General features: G+C 41.0%; 1 protein-coding gene across 2 annotated transcripts in view; it reads right to left on the bottom strand.

The window, feature by feature from the left end:
• The window catches only part of DGCR2 (DiGeorge syndrome critical region gene 2), a 48,947-nt gene that overhangs the window by 9,874 nt on the left and 17,688 nt on the right, over positions 1 to 21,385 (bottom strand). The window contains exons 2-7 of one of the 2 annotated variants that reach the window (XM_027470252.3): positions 19,360 to 19,482; positions 9,487 to 9,612; positions 7,101 to 7,311; positions 6,044 to 6,120; positions 3,251 to 3,427; positions 1,124 to 1,327 (exon numbers count right to left, since the gene is read on the bottom strand). In XM_027470252.3, the coding sequence (XP_027326053.1) occupies positions 1,124 to 1,327; positions 3,251 to 3,427; positions 6,044 to 6,120; positions 7,101 to 7,311; positions 9,487 to 9,612; positions 19,360 to 19,482 (918 nt within the window). Of the gene's footprint in view, positions 1 to 1,123; positions 1,328 to 3,250; positions 3,428 to 6,043; positions 6,121 to 7,100; positions 7,319 to 9,484; positions 9,613 to 19,359; positions 19,483 to 21,385 lie in introns of both variants that reach the window. The other variant, XM_072024527.1, reaches the window with a different exon arrangement.

Consider the following 21,385-nt stretch of genomic DNA (forward strand, 5'->3'; position numbering starts at 1 on the left):
AACAGTCTTAACTCTGCTGATAAGAGTAGGAGGAAGACTTCTGCTTTTTCACCCCTGACTCTCCCCAATCAACCTGCAACACCAGTTCCAAACATCTGTTAAGCTTAGCTGTCAGAATGGATGTAAGTGACAGCAAGGAGGGATCGGGGCCTTTAATCATTAACTCATGCAGATAAGACACAAAAAAGAACGATCACAAGTTTGGATGTCAATAAGCACCCCTTTTTTTAATAGGCTGAAATGGAAGCCTCTGATGGGAAGACTTGACCTGTGTTTTCCATATTGGAAGGATCTGAACAATAGTTTCTTGGTGCACTCAGATAAGATCAGTTTTTTTTAAAATATCAGGAAATCACAGAATGGTTGATGTTGGAAGGGACCTCTTGAGACCACCCAGTCCAAACCTTGCTCAAGCAGCATCAGTTTGAGCAGGCTGTTCAGGACTGTGTCCAGTCAGACTTCAAATATCCCCCCAGATGAAGACTCTACAACCTATCTGTTCCAGTATTTGACCACCCTCATGGCAAATGCTAAATAAATTTATTTTTGCAAGTCTCTTTACACAAGAAATAACATCCCCAAAAGGCCACTGACCAAACACTATACAGAAGACCCCTAAGACTTCACTGATCCAAAACAAGAGGCTGCACTAAGATGCCAAATTCAATATCAAGGTTGCATGCCCTGATGATTAAAATTCCATATAATTTGAAGACAGTGCTTTCTATCTGATCCCTGCATGCAAACTTCCACACATAAACGCTCATGTCCAGAAAAAGATACTTAATTAGTGCTCAAGAGAAATGTCTTTTCCTTTCTATGACAGCTAAACATCACAAAGAAACCACGCAAGATGCTCTATTAGAAATCAACGATGCTGTCAGCCTCCACAGAGGAGACAAGTTACTGCTCTTCACTAAGTAGCACCAAGGATGACTAATTATTTCCAGCAACAGACTGAAGTTTTTCATTTCCTGTGATGTGGGATTTTTCCCCAGATGGGGTTAGTACCCAGCAGTGTCAAGGCACTGAAAGGATGCACCACTTCAAACAAAGTTATACCCCAAAACAACCGAGCTTTGCAGTAATTTTGCTGCATAAAACCACAATAGTCAAGTCTTACCTGGGTCTAAACAAGTAAATTTGCAGCACTCCTTCGGATCTTTGCGGTACTGCTGACATCCCTGTGGCCGTTCACACAGAGCAGCCACACACATCTCAGGTTCACCGTTATGACACGTGCAGCTCAGACAGGGATCATCCCCTTTTGGAGTGAAATAGTAGCCTTCATCAACAATGTTGTCTTTGATATCGACGCAAGTCTGGCCTAGAACAGAAATGCACATCAATATCCAAGTGTCTATGAGCCTGCCAGACAAGCCTGGTTTGATCTATTACAAAACATGATTTGAAAACATAAGCAGATGATCAGTTAAAAGTCACGCTTCTACACGAAAATAGCTTTTAGAAGGGATCTCCAAGGAGCGGGGAAGATAAATGGATCGTCTGGAGATGTGCGGGGATGATATACTACTCAAACTTGACAAAGTGAATGTTAAGTATTTAATAGAATTGACGTGCTTCCAGGTGTCCTCTCCAGGACTCAGAGAAAAACAAGCAGTCTGAGGACAGCCTTCAGCATCACGCCTGCTGCACCTCCCCCTCTGCCTCCTGGCACTTAGGAAAAGCCGGGACTTCTCTGAACCAAGCTGCAGGGCACTCTCAACAGGTCAGGCCCAAAAAAGAGAGCCAGGCAATAGCAATACCACTGCCTTAGCTGCACCTTAATCCCTGCACAGTGGATGAAGCTTAGATGTCTTCAGCTCACCATCCTTTCCTCCCACAGACCTGAAAGGGAGGTACCAAACCAGAGAGGGCGCAGACAGCTGGGGGACCTACCAGCCTGCAGCGACTGCTTGGGGAGGGTGGTGAGTCCCCCCCACCCAAAGCAGAGCTCAGCTGCGAGGGTTTACAGGAAAAATCAGACTAGAAGAGACCTTAATAGGTCTCTAGTTCGATGCAGGATCACCTATGAGGGAAGTCCCACTTTGCTGATGAGTATTTTATCCAGTATGATCATTTTCCCTGACATCAGTTCAAGCCTTGTTTTAACTTTTGTTCCTCGTCTCCTGTCACACACCCATAGCCTGACTCTGTCTCCTTGATCACCTCCTTGTAGCTACTGGCTGGCTGCTGTCAGGTCCCCTCGGATCATTCCCTTCTGCAGGCTGGAGGTGCCTCATTTCCTCCACCTCAAAGCACTGGTGCACCAGAGCCCCCAGCACCATCTTGGTGGCCCTCACTGAACTCACCTCAATTTGGCAAGGTCTTGTCAGTGCCCTTCTCGTGCTGGGGGTCCCTGAAACTGTACACAGAATTCTTCTGCTCAACTTCTACATCTTATCTTTTTCCCCCTTACCCTTCAGTTAACGATCTGGCAGAGCTACTGCTTTCCTCACGACACCACTCTGAGGAGATGACCAAAAAGGTCATGTTTTGACTACATAAATGGCCTTCAATTCACATTCCAGAAGTTTATCACATCAAAGTAGACATCGCAATAGCCTGTCTTACTAATTTTCAATATTTCCAGTGAAAAAACAGGCAGAGAAGGGCTGAATTTTCCTCCCTTAACATTTTTGTAAATCTTTATCCTGCTTTCAAGAAAAAGCAAACACAAAACACTTTAAGAACCACAGTAAAAGTTCAACACTACATGTATTAATTTATATATATATATATTTTTTTTATTTTTTATTTTTTTACAAGGAATTATCATTTATATCAGGTATCTTGAATGTTACCTGAAAATACTGCTAAAAAGTATTTCCTTTCTCTTAGTTTAATGCCTTTTGGCATACGGGCATGCATGATACAGAATGGGAGCCATTTTTTCCACTTTAAGTCAGAAGCTACACTTGCTTTTTTCCCCATGCCCCACAGTTCTAAGAATTGGTTGGAGAGAATTTAATGGAAGTTGCTTTATTCAAAATAAACCACCAATAAAAATTTGCTTCATGTAAAATGAAGAAACAACTTGAGTGATATTTACTAATAAGGCTTAACTGTACTGTGGCTGATAACCACCCATTGCGATGCTCCTGTTTAAACAAAGCCAAACTCTCCCTTCTTTTTCCTCCTTTTTTAATTTACTGGGGAAAAGTAGAAAGATAGCCATCAGATTTCCAATATTTGTTATATGCTTATTTAAACTTGCAAGACAGTTAACACCGAACCAAATCCAACTTACTCCTTTTGCAGAGGAATGACGACTTCTCGTAGCAGTTTTCAGCATACCAGCTGTGTAAACCGTGGTGCCGAAGGGTAGGAAAATGGAAACACTGAAGCTGGGCACAAAGAACGTTTTCATTTTCAGACATAGCCGTACCAAAGATAGGGTCAGGGGGTAAAAATACTTCTGAAGAGCCTAGAACAAGATGCATTGGTGTAAGCAGCCTGCGGGTATGCAGAGCTTTAGAAAGGCTCTGTAATGTCACTCATTGCACGCACACCACATCTCCTACAAGGCTACTGTCCTCCAGCTTTAGCTTCCATTAGCAGCACTCCTCTGGGGGAAGGCGAGGAGTGGGGAGGGAAGGGGTGAGTCACAGAGAGGAGAGGCTGCTGTTGTCAGAGAACCGTGTAATTCTGACATTCTGCTACAGTAGGAGCGTGTTCTGCTATCTACAAATGCTTCTTTCCAGCGTCCCATGGGGTTTGCCTGCCAATTCTTATGCACCCCGTCAAACAGTGAAGGGTTTGAACATGCTAAGGAGAAATGAAGCAGTAACCAGTACACCTGAAGGTCTGGCCAAACACTAGTGTAGCAGGAACCTATACACATCTCACACCTGGTACTCCAAGCACCTACCGGTGCTTCCAGTCCCTCATCCACCTGCGCAGCACACTGCAGAGCTGCTCCCCCACAGCCCACATTGCTGGTTTGGAGCGCAGTGCAGAACAGGGCTGTGCTGCAGTGCCCCTCCTGCTGCTGCCGTGGGGATATAGGTACGCTTTGGTCCTCCACGCAACTGGTAACAGATTGCATGGCATGGGTTCCAACGAGTGGGGACTTAGCATCGAGTTATTTTTCCCATTGCAGGGCATGGAAAAAGTATTAAGGGTATTGTATAACTACAAATTTTGCTTCTGACCAGCACCTTAGTGTTAAATTAGTCAGTCTTCAAAATTGCAGAGATTAACAAGAAGCCAAAATACAGCAATTGTGAAAATTAGATTATTTGATACATCTTTAGAAGCCTGCTTTCTAACTCTGTGCTTAAACATTGACTTCAGCAGCTCCTGCAGTTAGCATATTAAGCAGCCTAGTCACACGATGGTCCTTTCAAACACATCAGACAAGTCTGATAATTAACACAATTAAGCTCTCCCATCATTTTCTGAGGGTTTAACTTCCACATCTCCCGATGATAGATTAAAATTTTCAAGCTATAGGACCTTAAATCACTTCTCAAACAGATACTAGGAATTCACAGTCTACCTCACTACAAGTCAGTGGAACTTTTATAAAATCTTTCAGAAGCTACTGAACGCTAATATGTACTTTGCTTCATAGAGGTATGTTTTTATTAAATAGAAGACTTGCAAGCAAAAAAAAGACTTGCAAATACAGTGTTGGAAAGGTTTACATTCATATAATGAATCAAGTTGAAGACAATTTATGATATAAAGACATCACGATTCCCTGTAATTTATGCCTCCCTAGTCATAACACTTGGTCAGCAGATGGCAGTGCAGTCAACCTTCTGAAGAGCAAAGAAAGGTCCTTTTAAGGAGAATTGTTTTTTTTTCCCCTTGGAGTTTATAGGAGAAGCCTACCTGTATAAACAGCTTTGTCCAGATGAGGAATAGCTAACCCTTATGAGACGAAGTTGGAACTTCCTCCCTGCCCTCTTCCTGTTGTCAGAAGGCATCTTTAGGTGCCTTACTTCAAGGAACTAATGGAAATGTTCCTGCCTCCACAAGAAGGAGCAATTTCTTCTGAATACCTAGCCAAATCTGCTTACTTAAATTACAAAATAAATCAATACTTTTGCACATGGCAGAAAGGTAAAACAAGTCCCATCACTGGAAACCTATGCAGGTTCAATCCCTTCTCATGCATCAAAAGTAGTATTTTGCAAGATCTAACTGTTCCACAAAATTCTGCTGTTAATTATCTATCTGGACATAATGGACAGTTATCCTTGTAAATTCTCTGTTACTGAAAATTGTATATGAGAAGAAAACTACTCTGGATTAGCTTTCAAACGCCCCCTGGAATTCACAGTGCTGATGTGTAAAAACCTGTTTGTTTTTTTTTCCCTTGACCTGTATCAGCACAGAATTTAGACATTCAATTCTACACATATGAGTTCGTATGACTGAGACAAATGAATCACTCACCTGAAATAGGTAAAAATAAAAAGAATAAAAACATGTCTTTGCATTTGCAGCAGAGGGAGCTGCTTCTTTTGCCATTGAAAATGTTCAGCCAGAGATGCCTATCAGATTAAAGCTTGATTCTCCATAAAAATAGTTACTAATTTTGGGCTAAGGTAAACTTTCTTATTGTTTTAAGTAAACTGCCTGCATTATTTCGGGGTGCAAAAAACTCTGGGTAATTCTGCAAAATAAGATAACTGAAAAGCATATAAAAACCTATTAAAGTTAAAAAACAAATCCTATACTAGTTTGCGCAAATACTAGAATCAGGAATCAGCAGTTAATCTAGACATTTACCAGAAGGAATGAGAAACTACAGAGTAGTTTCTTTTGCTCAGCTTAATCATGGGGAAAATCCAAACAAACTTAAAAAACACATTCCTTCCACAATAAATCACTGAAAAGTCATGAAATTTCTTACACTTGAAAATTAGGCATGTGTATTAAAATACTCCTGTTTTCATACTGTAAAGCAAAACAGTTCCTCTACAGCATTTCAACACCATCAGTGAAAGAAACGATGTTCTTGCAGATAATATCCATGCTTTAAGATAGTTAAAAGGACCACGGAAACCAAGTAATAATTTGAGAAGCCTACCTTTATAAGCTACTTCCCAGTGGCCTTCTAGGGAGTGATTTCGATTTGTGATCACATACTGATATCCAACCCAGAACCTGCAAAAAAATCTGTTAGATTCTAAAAACACAAACCCGAAAAATACCAAGATATTGAAATACGTTACAAATTAAAATACAAACCTTACAATATCTTGAAAATTAACTTTGAAAACATTCTGATGACCTTTTCCTTAAAATTTTAGCACATATGTTGGGCAAAGTAGAAAGAGAGACTACAGCTGAGGGATAAAGGAAAATACTTGATAGTTTTCTATGTTTACAAATTGCTCACTATGCCTTTTATTTCCATGCATAAGCAGCACCTTGTTCTGTTGTTATAACAGCACTACAGTATCGAACTCAAAAACCACACAAAAGCATCCAGAACTCAAATATTTTATAAACATACACAACTGATGTCAGACACGGTTCAGGATCAAAACATGTAAGTCTCCAGAGACAGAGATACATATTACCGAACCACTGCTGGTGGGTGATCTATCAGCATGGCAGCCCACGAGACTGACGAAAAACCCACAGGCAAAAAAACCCAAGGAATTATGTTTGCTGTGAACTCACAGAATGAAATATCTCAAGTCACCAAAACACAGTTCTTACAATTCATGTTTTTTTTCCACTTCGTTCTTGTCTCAAACTTGCAGTCTTTGTCAAAGCTACTGGTACTTAATGGAAACAAAAACTGTGTTGAAAAATTTAAAGAAATAATATTTCTATACAACGTAGTGCTGCAGTAAGTCAGTGTAAAATTCATCTTCCCTGTTGGAGTTCAAGAATACTACTATGCTGCTGAGACAACCTGAAAATAAAGACTACATTAAATTGTAGCCTGTTAATTTAGTAATGTTAATTAAAACAGAAAATACAGAGATGGCTGCTCTTAAACGCTTTCACAAGGTTATCAGCCTGTAGTCAATTTTACCACTAGATTTTATAGGCAAACTGAACTACCAGCAACTATACTGTGCAGAAACCATTCTCATGTAATGGGGGAGATCTGTCCTTTACTTCCTACTCACCTACGTTGGTCCTTCCTTACAAATGTCTTTTCTTCCAAGTCCCACTCCTGTGCCAGGATAAATCGTAGCTCCTGGTCTGCAGTGAAGGTTGCGAGGGATCCATTCACCCGCTGACATGTCTGCACGGCGTCCCAGTAGTTCTCCCCGTTTAAATACACTCTGTAACAGCTAGCTGTGCCCTCGTAGTGGTGCCACCCTGTTGGGCACTTTCCTAGGAAACATGAAGAATAGAAGGGAAACCATTCCCCCCAAATTAGGATCTTCCAGGTAACACGTCCTAATCAGCTTATGACAATGCAATGTGTAATCACTTGGATGCATGTACACAACACACCACGTGTAATTTACCTCACCAGTAGGAGATGCATGCATTACAGATCACAGGAGACTTCCTTTACTAGTGCTTTTGACAAAGGATTTTCTTTTAATGCACTGAAAAACTCTTAGTGATGTTTCCCTGCACTGTGACAGCCTTTAAATTCTTTAATTAAGACTGATGATCTACAGTGGAAGGTTTTCCCTGAACAGCTTTATAAATCCAATCAGTTGGATCAATGCTAGTCACAACAAGCTGCAAGAAGCAGGAAGGATAAACCAGAGGTGGCCAACATAACGATCACATCTTTCTATTAGGTGGTTAGCAGTATGCCCAACTTACTCTGAGGATTTCAACCTTATTTTACAAACAAGCTCAGTAGTATTCACATGGTGAGTGCATGGTCACTCACTAAAGGTGATGGGATGGGGGTTTTGGGGCAATGGTGGTTTGCTCTAGAAAAATGTCACTGCACAGAACATCCTTAGAAATTAGGCAGGTGATGGTATGAACTGTAGTCTCTGCTTTCTCAATTAACTAAATTGAAGAAATACACAAAAAAAATCCTCGAGGCATTTCTGGATGAAACAGACCCAAGGGCTTTTGATGACTGACATTCTTGGAGGTGATACGTAACTAATAGAAACAGACGTGAAATATGATTTTAACTCCTGCATTTGCAGAATTAATTTTGCATGACACCTAAGAAAGTAACTTTAAATTCATAAACTGTTTTATGTTTGTTGCAAGCATTCAAAGAGATCTTGTTCTCAAGACTAGGAACTCCCTTCAGAAACAGTGATCTTTACCATAAAATAGTGACACATTTACATTTGAATTCCTTTAGATATCTTCCTTAGGTCTACTGGTCACATCACTGGGATGGGACAGAATACAACATGAGTATTATAGATATTGCTGAATCAATTTCTAAGTTGTTTTATTGTCCTCTACAAATTTGTTTAACAAGTTAGCTACTGCAGTAAATACCGGAATCAAAGTACCTATTTTAATAAGCCCCCTCCCCCCTCCCAGAAAAGAGGTAATTTTTTACTTGTGCTAATCACTTGACTTTTTCAGACTCCTGCCATATCTTCTCTGCATGTCCCCTTCCTAGTGTGCCCCATCCCTCCCTCCAAGCATGATCAGTGCTGTCTCATTCCCAAATCACTGGATGATCCAAGGAGCAAAAAAGAAGAAGACCAGAAAGAGGCAGCAAGGGAGACTGATGCATTGGACCTAAAGAAATTCAAAGGCAGCAGTCACTATGAGCTACAATCAGTAAGAAGGACAGTTACGGAACATTTATAAATTTAGATAAGGCTTGTACCAGGATGCAGAAAGCATCGCCAGCAGTGATTCAGGTAAAAGGGCAGGATGATATTGGAGTGGTATTTTTGAAGGTTCCCAACTAACACTCGGAAGTAACAAGGAAAAAAACATTCAGGTCCTACACTCTTCCTTGATAGTTCCTTCATAGACTTTTTCCTTCAGAGAAGCAAGAAGGAAAGAATTTCCCTAAGTTCCCCACTTCCTAAAGAACATTATTCCTTCTTAAAAAGGGTACAAAACTCACAACATCAGATATGTACTTAGTTTACTAAGGATACTGCAACTTCTTCTAAGATCATCTTCTAAATGACTTAAATCAAAAGCAATCAATTTTGTTTTTCCCTACTTTCCAGGGGAAAACTGCAAACTCACATCAAGAGACAGATGACAGATTATCATGCCTGCTGAAGGATGAAACCATCACTTAACTCATCACAATTACAGAAAACCAGGCCCACAGTTCATAAATGAAAAACACAATTTCAGTTGCACAAAAGTAGTGTTACAAAGGAAGCTGGATTCTTCATATGTATCAGCCTGCTATATAAACTGTGCAACACCACAGCACACACATAAAGGAAGTGTGCAAAAACCTTCAGGAGTACTTCATTTAAGCAAAGACTGGTCTAAAAGCCACGCAAGAGAAAATCTATTAATTTCTCCTTAAGAGAACAATTAATCTAAATTGCTAAGCTAATTAGTAGAAAGATAGGCCAGATTTCCCAGGCTGCAACTTACTGCTAAATCGGACAGGCTGTGCCACATTGACAGTGTGAAAGCGGGTCGTCTCTCCTCCCCTCCCTCGATTATGCCTGGCGTCCACATTCTCCTTCCCATGGTAAGTTCGCTGGTCCCCTGTCAAGCCTGAAGAGAAGGAATAGTCAGTACCAGTGAAAAATGCAGGAAAAAGCAGATTTGATTTTACTAAACTGTCTACGGGCTTTAATTCAATACAAATATATGATACATAATACAGGCAGGTAAATTAAGACGGCCAGGCTGTTACTGCCAGGATCTACCATTTTACATGGCTCATAACAAAAATAATTGCAGTTGAAAAGAACCAACAAGCCATTACATGAATCTTGCAAAGTAAGATAAATATTTTGGCAGATTTTCAACAACTGCAGTTGTGCACAGAACCTGATACTTGTCATTTCAGTTGCTGCAGCAAATGCATCATTCCCAGTGCATTTTGTCTGTTCTTGTTTACAGAACTACCCACTCTCCAGCTGCTCAGTTTCTCAGTTGTGTGTTCAAAGATACAAGACAACTTCTCCAATATGTTTTCCAACGCATTCTCTGAGATCTAGGGCAAAATCAAAACCAGGAAAGAAAGTCCATCCTTGGCCAGAAGAATTGGGCTTTTCATTCCTTCTCAGGCTTTCTAAAGGAAACGTTTGCTCATTATTTCTGAAACAAAAAACACACACACCCTAATCTGGGTGTCGGGGCTTCTGAATGGATGCATGAGATAAATGGATTCAAGAGGTTATGAAAACACAATGCAGAATGTAATCCGCAAAAGGGGCACAGGTTAGGTGCAGACACTGCCAGCAAAACTATAAGCAGTAAGGCTAGAAGGATAGTGGGCAGAAACCCTTGAGAAAAGGCAGATGAATACCAGAGTTCCATCTGGAAACAAGGAATTAACCTAAAATCAGAAAAAAAGAACCCAACAATGCAAGCATTAGAAATACCTACTTGTATGTCATGTAATACCGCCAGCTGGTATTTGAGCTAATAGACTTGCACAGCACAAAGAGCTACATAGGCATATATTTCTGTATATAAAAAAAATCAGCTTATTTCCCTTTAAAGCTGATTAGCTCTATTTACACTAGCTAAACCAAATACACCAGCCATGGTCCAAAATAGAGAGCAGCTACATAGACTTCTTCAACAGCTTTAATTACATCTGTTTGAAATATATTCAAAATGATGTGAATCAAGCTTTCTCCACTAACTTGAAAAAAATCAAGACATCCAGAGCAATTTCACGATCATTTAAACCCTCAGCTGGAGGCTGCCTGGGGTGTTACCTGGGGGAAAGGCCTCCAGAAGACCCTCCATCAAACAAGGTGCTCCTTGGGACCAACTGCACCAATGACCAAAACCAAAAAATCTCAAGGAGCAGCCTAGGAACAGCAGAGTAGCTCTGCATTCAAGTGGCTCTAGCATACTGAGTTTGCCCCAAGTTAATGGAATGAGCAAGGATATTTAATTACCAGGTCACCCTAGGAATTACGTGCCTATAGAGATCACCCATTAAAAACTGGCTCTGTGTGATACACTCACATGGCCTCACAGGAACGAGGCAGTAATTCCAATATTCCAAATTAGAATGCGCTACGTATCACAGGAAAGAAGGTAGTGCCAAGAAATTCAGTGAGCGTACATTTCAAAGGACACAAAATGGTAAAATAATTTGACAATGAAGATCATGGATTATTTTCATTCCTTTAAAGGCCAAACTATTTTTAGTTTTAGAATTTGCCTGCAGTTAATCCTAATGTTGCAGTAGCATTATTTACACTATGATCATCAGAGTGATACTAATACATTAAAAAAGCAAATCTTTAATTAGTGTTATTTTTTAAAGTCTTAATATCATTAATGTAGAATACTTTATCAGAGATGAACTGAGTTCAGCACCGGGAAGCCCTATTTTCCCATGGCATTAAATGGTAACATCTAAAGAGAAAGAACCAGTTGGAACCAAACAGAAGAAGAATTAGTTCCCTTGGAGAAGTGAGAGCAGATGCAGCACCATATGGCTGACCCTCCACGGCTAAACAGAACGCCCACGAGTACTTAACAATTTAACTCCCCTGGGAATAAAAGAGAAGTTCGCGGGTTTTAATACGCAAGGGTTAAGAACGGGTTACTCACGCTAACATCAAATTGACAGAATTTATACCAAATGCTTTGAGAAAAAGCTACACGGATCGCACAAAGGCAGCTTGCCCAGTCACCACCCGAAGCAGGACATCCCCTCCTTCCTTCCCCGGCGTCAGCAGCCCTGCCACCAAAACACGCAGGACTCGAGAGGCAAAAAGCAGCCACCGCGAGTTCTCCTTCGAGCCCAATGCTGTCAGTCACTTAATAAATCGGAGCTCTTCAAATAGAAAATTGCTTCTATTTGACCTGAATTTTCTGTCTTTGAGAAAAGCAAAGATGACAAGTTTTTCCAGGGCAATAAAGAAAGAGCATGCTAACGAGCCTGTAAATTACTCGACTGTCATGAAAAGCAGTTGCAGATTCTAGTGGCAAAGGTGTAATTGGGCTGGTTTTCTATTGTGCCATTTCAATACTCTGCAGAAGAATTTTCTTTGTATGCTGCTGTTCTGCTTTATTAACAATATTTATATCTTTAAATACAAATTAATAGTGCCATGGACTGAGCTTAAGGATAACAACTTGAGCCAGAAGACCAAAACCTACGTTTCAGTATTTCAAAAAGGCAAAACAATGATTCTTAGTGCCTACGTGCACATTTAATACTCTGAAAGCTATCCAGTTGGGGAAGATGAGCTATTTCCCACATCCTTTATTTTCTAGATCCTACCACCACAAGAAATAACAGCAACAGCAGCATTCTTACTAGCCAAGACAAACAGCTTTAAATTTTCTTTGGTTCCATACAATTATGCTAGAAATGTGATTTGCTTGTTAGTTGGTGGGCAAAGGGGAAAAACAGGTTCAAGGGAAGATTCATGGGGTGCAATTTCTCTTTTCCCCTTGTAAACTGTAGCACGCCTGACAGGAACATCCTCCAAACTGCTTCCAAATGGATCAAGTCATGATTAGTATTCATGCAGCTCCTTCCAATTTACAAACAGTTGCTAATTCACTCTAGCATGTTTACAGACTGAGTAATAGTAGCACACATCAGGAAAGTCACCCAACACGTCTGATGACATGACTCTCTTCAGTTGTTTAAAACTTCAAGCTACCAATTTAGAATGAGAGTTTGCCAGGCTGGATGGCTCCTACTGCATCTTCTATGGGTAATCTTTTTCAGGTCTGAGTCAATACTGTTCGAAAATTTTTCAGAACAGAAGTGAAGAGTCTGGAAGGGGAAGATGCTTTGCTTCCACTTCTGAATACCTTTTAGTTGAACAAGCGTTGTCACTGCTGATGGTAAAACACAGCCCTGACAGCTCACAGGAAGTTTTCTTGTGCGCACAAGTTTTACTGTTCCTCATGGAGAGAGTGGGAAAAATTGAAGGGGACAAATGCTGTCAGGTTTAGGTCAGAAACAGATAAAACAAAATAATTTGCCCATTATTCATAGAAGCTGGAGATAATTCAGTTAAATTACCCACAGTCTTTACCATACATCCACGGAGACTGCTCTGCAGCATTACCCACAGGATCTCCTGTCAGTGCTTTGCCCGTGGTGCCTCGTTTGCAGAAGGAAGCACACAAGCAGCACAGAAAGCTCCTTTTCCGTACCCCTCGGTGCCTCCATCACTCAGGCCACGTGAAAGGAAGCGAAAAGCCGAGTGGTGCAAATGGCACGGGAGCCGAGGAGCTGAGAGCACACAAAAGCGAGAGCTGGCACCAGCTGAGACAGGAGCAGGCTCGACCATGGGCATGCTGAGCCGCGCTGCATGGGGGAACAAACATGACACCGAGTGGGAAACTGCTCCGAGGGGCTACAGGAGAAGCTGCAATCTGCCACACGGACCAGTCTGCTTTGCATCACAGAAACGGGCAGACGGCACAGGCTGACTGTCAGAGGCTGAAAGAGGCGCTTGCAGGGTCAGGACTCACACAGGGGGCGAACGCTGGGATTTGGGGAGTTGAATGTGTTCCCAGAGTTACCGTGCCACAGCAAACACGTCACTTGAGCCAAACACTTCACAGGGATGGATGCAGTGTGAAGACTGTCTGGTTTGTGGAAGTGCTAAGCTACGACACCTGCAATTAAATTCAACAGGAGCACCTGAAGCACAGGACATGCTACCTGGCACCGAGCACTCAGGAAGTCAGGCTCCTGACATCTCATTTGGGACACTCCAAACACTTGGCCTCAAATCTTTGCATTTCCGTCATAAATGGGGAACCCTCCCACATCTCTCCATTCAAATTATGTCCAAAAGAGATTGTTTATGAGACTACCAGGTCTTGTGATACCTTATTTGTTCTAAGATTTGAGTTACTCCTGTTTAAACACGGACTCTCAAAACATACATATGAATGCTGCCTTGTCCCCTAAGCCTCAAATTTTCTGTCTAGCGTATTACCCACTAAACCTTCAGAAAGCTTTTAATTTAATCTGGTAATTTGAGAGGTGATAGAGTTTCTGGATTAAATCCAACTTCATGTCTAAAGATTTGGAAACATAGTTCAGGCGTCTCCAGGGAGGGGTGATTGTTGTCAGGTCTGGCAGCTCCACGCTTTGCATTACCCCTTGTGTGAGGCTGGGAAATCGATGCTAACCAAGACCAGCATCCTGCTGAGCTGAGCACCAGTCAAACAAACAGATCGCCTGGCAGTGAGGAGCTCAGCACATAAACACCTCAAAGCAGGGTAAAAACAATGCATCTCCTTGGAGTTTGGTAAGGGTTCAGAAAAGATGTGTGCTTGATCACAGGCATTTTGTCATTTAGTTTTAAAAAATGGAAAAAAGGAGACGTACTAAAAAGTACACAAAGGTCAACAGTTTAAAGACTGCAAATCTCTGTACGTAGTAGTTCATGAAGTATGCACAAACAGTCAAATTAAAGGAAATGCAAGACTAATCAACGGAAATGCTTTTCCCAACATATCATTAGGCAAGGAAGAATAGGGTTGAAACCATTTTGAAAGGAATATTTAGCTTCCTGTCACACAAGGCAAAATGACAATTAGGTGATAGTGGAAGATGAACACATTATATCAACCACCTACGCTGAAGCCATCTGCGTTCCTCTAAAACTTTTGGTTGTAGATACTGCCCAGAACTGGAAGAATCTTGTCCTCATCCAGCCTAGAAGCTCTTGAGGGTAAAGTAAAAGAAAATGGTAAATAGGAAGAACAAGACAGAGGGTGAAGGTGGCGTATGGCTGGGGAAGTGATAGTTCAGTCACTTCACACCACTCACAAAATACCCTTGGCAAAATGAAACAGAAAGCTGATAATGATCACTGCCAGAGTGTGCCACAGCTGCTGCTTCTTCAGTTACTGGCCATACCTTCAGCTGGCTCCACAAAGGGGACTTTCCAGATCCAAAAATGATACAGCATGCAAGCACTAGCACAACCAACCTCCAAATCAACACATTCTTCCTAGTAGGGTGTCTGTAGAAGTCCTTCAGAACAGTATGAAAGATGACATTGCTTTACAGTTAAATTTCCTAAAAAGATTGGTTCTGTATGAAATCAGGCTCCCGATCTCAACCCCAAAACATGTAATATCTTACTGGTGAACATGGGACTGCAGAGCAGCTGCTCGTGCTACTTCCTCTAGCAACTACTGCCCCAGCCCCGCAGCCTGTCCAGATGGGTTTGTAGCCTCAGGCTCTGGGGAAAAGAAGAATTCAGCTCATTGAAACTTTGCTGCATTTGGGCCCCTGACCAAGCAGGTCCAGAAAACAGCACCAAGAAATACCTAATAAAGGAAGAATATGGCATGAGGCAAGGCTTTGTGCTACAGAGCTAGCTGAAAGGAAAAGCCTAAGGACAGCTGACAGCACAGTCTTATCACTTATTCCTGGGAACAGTTCTATTTAAAAATATGAAGGAAACAGAACAATCACCAATATAATTGCAAGATAAAAAATTGCTGTGGACGGGATTTGCAAAAAGCATGAGAATTTATGACATCAATTCTCTGTTCATACGCAACAGATACAAGCACCTAGCCTGTAGTATAAAAATAAAGCAGGTGAACAGCCAGAGCTACACTAAACCCTGCTCTACTTGGGCTGCTGACAGTGAGTTTTGTTTAACCAGAAAGCCTACAGAGAGGGCAGGATATTTAGAGAAGTTGGTCTGATATTTTGGCAGAAACAAAACTGGAAATCCAATGAGCAGTAAAAAGGCAAACTGCAGAGCCCTTCCTTCCTGTGGGTTCAAACATGAACTCCTGTAAAGGTAGAAGTTATGTTATTACTTCAATTTCTTGTGTAGAACGGTAAAGAGGAAATGAGTAGGAATAATAAATCCCTATTTGTAAGAAATGCCTGTTTCTACCATTTCACAGAATATACCACCTTGGGATACATTATTTTTAGGAACAATTACAGTTGATATGGAACAGTACACAGATTTCATGAGTCTCCACTGCTCAAGTAGAATAGAGTTACAGACACATGCAGCATAAATCCTCCCAACAATTTTTAGTACACTAACAAGAGTGAGCAGGAAAAAGTTTTAGTCTACCAGACAGATGAATCGAGGGTAATCACTGATGTAGATTCCACTAACAATTACATGCCTCTTGGGAAGGGCAGGGGGGACAGCACTTTACTCTTTGTAAGTTTGGAACTGAAAGGAATTCTGTGTTTAAAGGAAAAGGGTCATTCTGAAAAGAGACTATATGAACAGCTATGGTAACAGTCTTTTGTAAATATGTATATTTTGTATACACGTGGTCTGAAAAAAATATGTATTTGACACGCTTATTCAGACTGGCAATGAATGAATGCCTCACCTAATTGTGTTCTGAAAAAGATGCTAAAAGAAATGATCCTAATAGGAAAGTATTAAGTTTTGTGGGTGTTTCTTGTACTTTGGACAACACAATCACCAAACAATTTTATTACTAAATGATCCTCAACAGGAGTTAGTTCAATAGGAGGTTTGTTATTAACACAAATGAAATCAGGCTGAAAAAAAGGTGAACGGTGCCAAAGAACTTACAATGGCTTTGTATTAAGTCTTTGCAAACAGCAAAATGACAAAGCAGTCATTGAAACACACCTTCATCAACACCACAAAAACCTATTTCACCATCACTGATGTTTTCTGACTTGCTTATGTTACAGGGTGCCAATAGTAGCTCAAAGGCCGAAAAGTACAGGCTGCACAAGCAGACTCATAGCCCTTCCTTACAAGCTTTCTCTTAATGCTTCAGAGAGACTTCATCCCTTGTAATTTGAAGATATTTTAATGATCCAAGTTTCACAAGTCCAGGTGGCTTCACTAGCTAGCTCTTTAAGTGTTGTCTGCCTTTACTGAAATTAAGGACCTTAATTACAAAGTATTTAAAATTTAGCTGAATCATCTTACAATTACTCATCTAAATCTGAAGGTATTTTCTAAATTTAAAGCTGCATCATTTCTTGTTAATTCAGTGGCCAAAGAAGAAAGTTATCACTCTCGATTATGACCGTGTGCTACTATTATTAGTTGCCTTAGTTCCCTAGTCCATGTCTCAGCAGTCAGCCGGTCCTATGACTGCTCCCAGATTTAATACTTTCCCCAGCATAAGAAAACCATGCTCTTCCAAACTTACCATGGCCTCAGCAGAATTACTTTTATTCATGCCATCCCTATTCATACTCCAAGACACCATTCATACGCACACCAGCAGACCAACTCACCCTTATTCTTGGCAGTTCTGAATAAGGCATACCCTTCAACACCCATTTCAGGTCACAATGCTATCCCACCAAATTTTCGTTACAGGTATAATAGAGTTTTATGTCCTACACCAGAAGTTCTCGTTCCTCTGGTTTGCTGGCTACACTCCTTGCATTACTGTGCAAATATCTCAGTCCTTGCCACACCCAGCTTTCTAGCTCTTTTAGCTCCGTACAGCCTTTTCACCAATTACTTATCCGATTAATGTTCTCATCAAGTGGAGCACTTTCCTTCTCTATGCTATCCATCACTTCCCCCTCTAATATTCTCTGTTGTCCTGTTGTTCTCCTCTGCCCATATACAGACATGGGGATGAATCAAGGCTCTCCCACATACTTTTAATTCCTTGAAGTTCTCCTCATCATGTCAGGCCAAGCAGTCCAATGAGACCTATACCCCAAATGCAGGTGCAGAGCCTATCTACTGAGAAATGTTACATTTATAAACATCCTTCTCCTAGCCATATAACAAATATTCTTCAGAAATCCAGTCACTGAGTCGTCATCATCATCCTATTGAATCCTTCATGCAACACCTTAAGATTGCTGACTGGTATTATAGGTAAGAAGATAAAAACCTCGTTTTGCACTAATAGGATATTTCAATATCCCCACAAGTCAAGCCTTTGGGGCATTTTGAATAAATCCAAATATTAATGTGACTGTTTTTACCCACCTATTCACTTTCGTTAACCTCCAGAACTTTACTAGACCCCTCTAGTTCTTCACATTTGGTCAACACTAGCTCAAAAGGAAGAATAACAGCACAACTATAAAAGCAACTTTAAGGACATCCGCATCCCTAATAACAACTTTAAACAGAAGTTGCATCAATGACATGGCTTAATTTTTGGTGTCAGAAGAAACTACCAACAGATTTTTGCCCACCTTTCGAACTGCAAATATACAGTCACAGAAACTACCCAAAAGCCTCCTAAAAAGAGCACCAAACACATTCTTTCACTTGTCTGTGTGCAGCACAGTGGGGAGAGGGTTAACTAAAGCACAGTTTCAAAGTCTGAGTGTTAGATTTACTTTACCATCTCCATTTAAAAATATATTTAGAACAACTTGTTCCTGTAAAATACCGATGCTACTATTTTGTAGCATCTCTAAAATAGCTTAAAACTCAGAATGATGACAGACTTAACGCTGTGATGACAACGCTGCGAAGTTCACATGATTCTCTACAAAGCAAATTACGTGGCTCAATGGCAAAGAGTTTCTTAAAACAGTTTTTGGGCACAGCTTAGTCATGCCATAGAGATAGGAGTTTTGAACTATGCCATAGTTAAATTCTAACTCGTGCTTTCAGATTCTTGCTGCATTGTTGTTAGAAGAAAATACGGGTCCCTTGTCTTTTAAGGTACACAGAAGAAGAATTGCACTGACCAGGTTGTCAAGAACACAAATGTGAATGCTCAAATTGTGATTGTGTTCACAATAAATAAATAAATAAATAAATAAGACAGCTCAGTATCCAGCAGCTTTAGCAGAGAACCACTGCTGGTAGGTAATAGGCCCCCGAAAACATACATGAGCTTGTGAAGAGTAAATACACCAGCTTGCTTGGCAGATCAAAGTTCTCCACGTAAGCACATGCAGCATAATCAGAACAGGTAGCAATAAACCAAGCTCTCTACCTAGTCCAGCAGTGTCACCCAGCACAGTTTGAGTGATACACTCATACAACCAAAACTGTAATTCAGAATTTAACCTCAGGCCTATGTGTCATTTTGACTTAATTGCAACATGATTTTTCCCTGCCATGAAAGTCTCTTAGACGACAAACTCTCCTCACCTCCAGCATACCTACTCAGGATGTTATATTGAAGTGCAACTCTGACAGCTGAAAAAATATTCATAGCATTAGCCCCACAAAATGAAAAAGTTTATTAATAAAGGGGTACAGTTCTATGGAACAATTTCTACTTTCAAATAAAAATAAACAAATGATTTTAGGAAAAAAAAAAAAAAAGGAGTTAAAGTAGTGATGAAAAACAAGGAGACATTGGGATAAGTGGTCTTCTTAGCATTACCTGGACAGTCAACTTCATCACTCTCGTCCTCACAGGTGGGCCATCCATCACACTGCCAATTTGAAGGGATGCACTGGATGGTACCACTCCGACAAGCGAACTGCCCTGGGGTGCAGCGGAGCTCTAGGAAAGAAGAAAGTTGTGTTATTTATTCCTCTGAGTCCAAATACATATAACGTAATGGACAAAAGCTCTGGATAACTCAGCCTGCTAAAAACTGCTGAGCTTCAGATCACTTCCATATTTCAAACTGGACATTTACAGGCTTTAACAGACAGGAGGGCCTGTGTACAGCGTTTGTGAAAGAAGTCTATCAGACGTCTGTAGTAAAAACTTCCTCGTAAAAACACCACGCAAGATCTAGCTGGCAGATTTTTGGTTCACGCAGTCATACGCACTTTAGTTCAGCTTTCTCTATGGCAAATAGGGTTCTGGTCTGACCATGGCAGACTCTGCTCCTACATTATCATCATCTAGAAAGAATAAGGAAATCATTTAGCAGTAGGTTTCCCACTTACGAAATACTAACAGGAATACAGGTTGATAATGTGAGAACAAAACTGTTTTTCAGATTTCTAAATTGGATTTTCAAAACCAATTCCCAAAAAGTGACACCATAGTTTCTCTTAAGTCTGCTCCTTTCACATATCCAAAAATAAGTTGGTATCTTTAAGAGAAGAAGAGGAAGGGAAACCCATGTTTGCACAACGTTCCCAAGCCCAGGTCTAGCTGGAGAAGCTGCAAGCTCAGGGACCCAGTAGCAGCCATCACCACAGTGAGTGCTCCCCTTTTACTTCTTGCCATGCACTTCAGACAACTTGCTCACTTGCCTCAGAAGCAAAGTTTAACAACATGCTCTGGTAGCTTTTACATGCTGGATTATGCAATGAATTCAGAATGCAATTTCCACTGCAAGCAGTAGGTACGCCAGGCCCCACCCAGACTTGCACAACTGTCCAGCCCAACTTCGAGCCAGTTCACGTAACTATTTGTAAAACAATTTCCATATTGATGGACCTGTTTTCACTTTCTAGCTCACACTCTTTTGTAGAATTCCTGTGTATCAGCAAATCCTTCAAAAGAAACTGCCAGTATCTGCAAACTTGCAGTGCCTGCTGCTACAGCACTACTACCTACCTGCCGTCACCACACTGTCAGTCCTAATTAGCATTATAAAAAGTACAATTTTTGTCAATGCTTTTAAAGGTATCAATTCCATCCATCAAATGCCAGAAAGTAATAATTCCGCTTAATTTTGTGTTCCTCACTATATTTTGCAGGGAAAATCTGTCTATACAAGGGATGAACAACTCCAAGCTTGTTTGCAGACGGCAGGTCTGCGAGTGATGAGCATCGACGCGCTCACCTTTACACCAGACCATCACCGTGCAGCTTTCCTCATGACAGTGGTTCTCAGTATTGCACTGCTTTGGGTAACGGCAGTTCGGCTATGACTTGAGAACTAGCACCTCTTATTAAAAATAAAAATCAAACAAGGGTTTAGAAAGTAATGCACACTCAGCCCTGACTTTGAAAGAATGAAGCAGGTCGCTGTTTTTATTGATGGGGGAAAGGAAGCTCTAAGGAATTTACAATATAGATGCCCGTTCTCTCATCCACAGTTCACAGCTTAAGAGAAGAAGCTCTATTGCAATTGCCACCTTCCCAAAATGCATGTCTAAACTAAATCAAGGCAGAGGTTACGTTTAAATTTCTGGACAACACAGCCATGCAAAATAAGATAAGCGATCACCCACTGTCAACCAGAGCCATACCCACATACCTAATAATTAGTACAGGATATTGTTTGATAGGCTTATTGTTTGATCGTAGACTCAAACCCACTTCTTTTGAAGACACCCAGATATTAAAACAGCATTTAACAGCGCCTGTTTCTCTCCAAATCCCAGAGCTGCTCTGCTAGCAGAATGGAAGCGGACACATGCTCCTCGTACACCACCTACTCGGAGCAAACACCCCGGTCACCAAAGCACAAGGAGCTCACGCAGACCTGCCTGACTGCTCC

The sequence above is a fragment of the Anas platyrhynchos genome, chromosome 16, assembly GCF_047663525.1.
Source record: "Anas platyrhynchos isolate ZD024472 breed Pekin duck chromosome 16, IASCAAS_PekinDuck_T2T, whole genome shotgun sequence".
Taxonomy (NCBI): domain Eukaryota; kingdom Metazoa; phylum Chordata; class Aves; order Anseriformes; family Anatidae; genus Anas; species Anas platyrhynchos.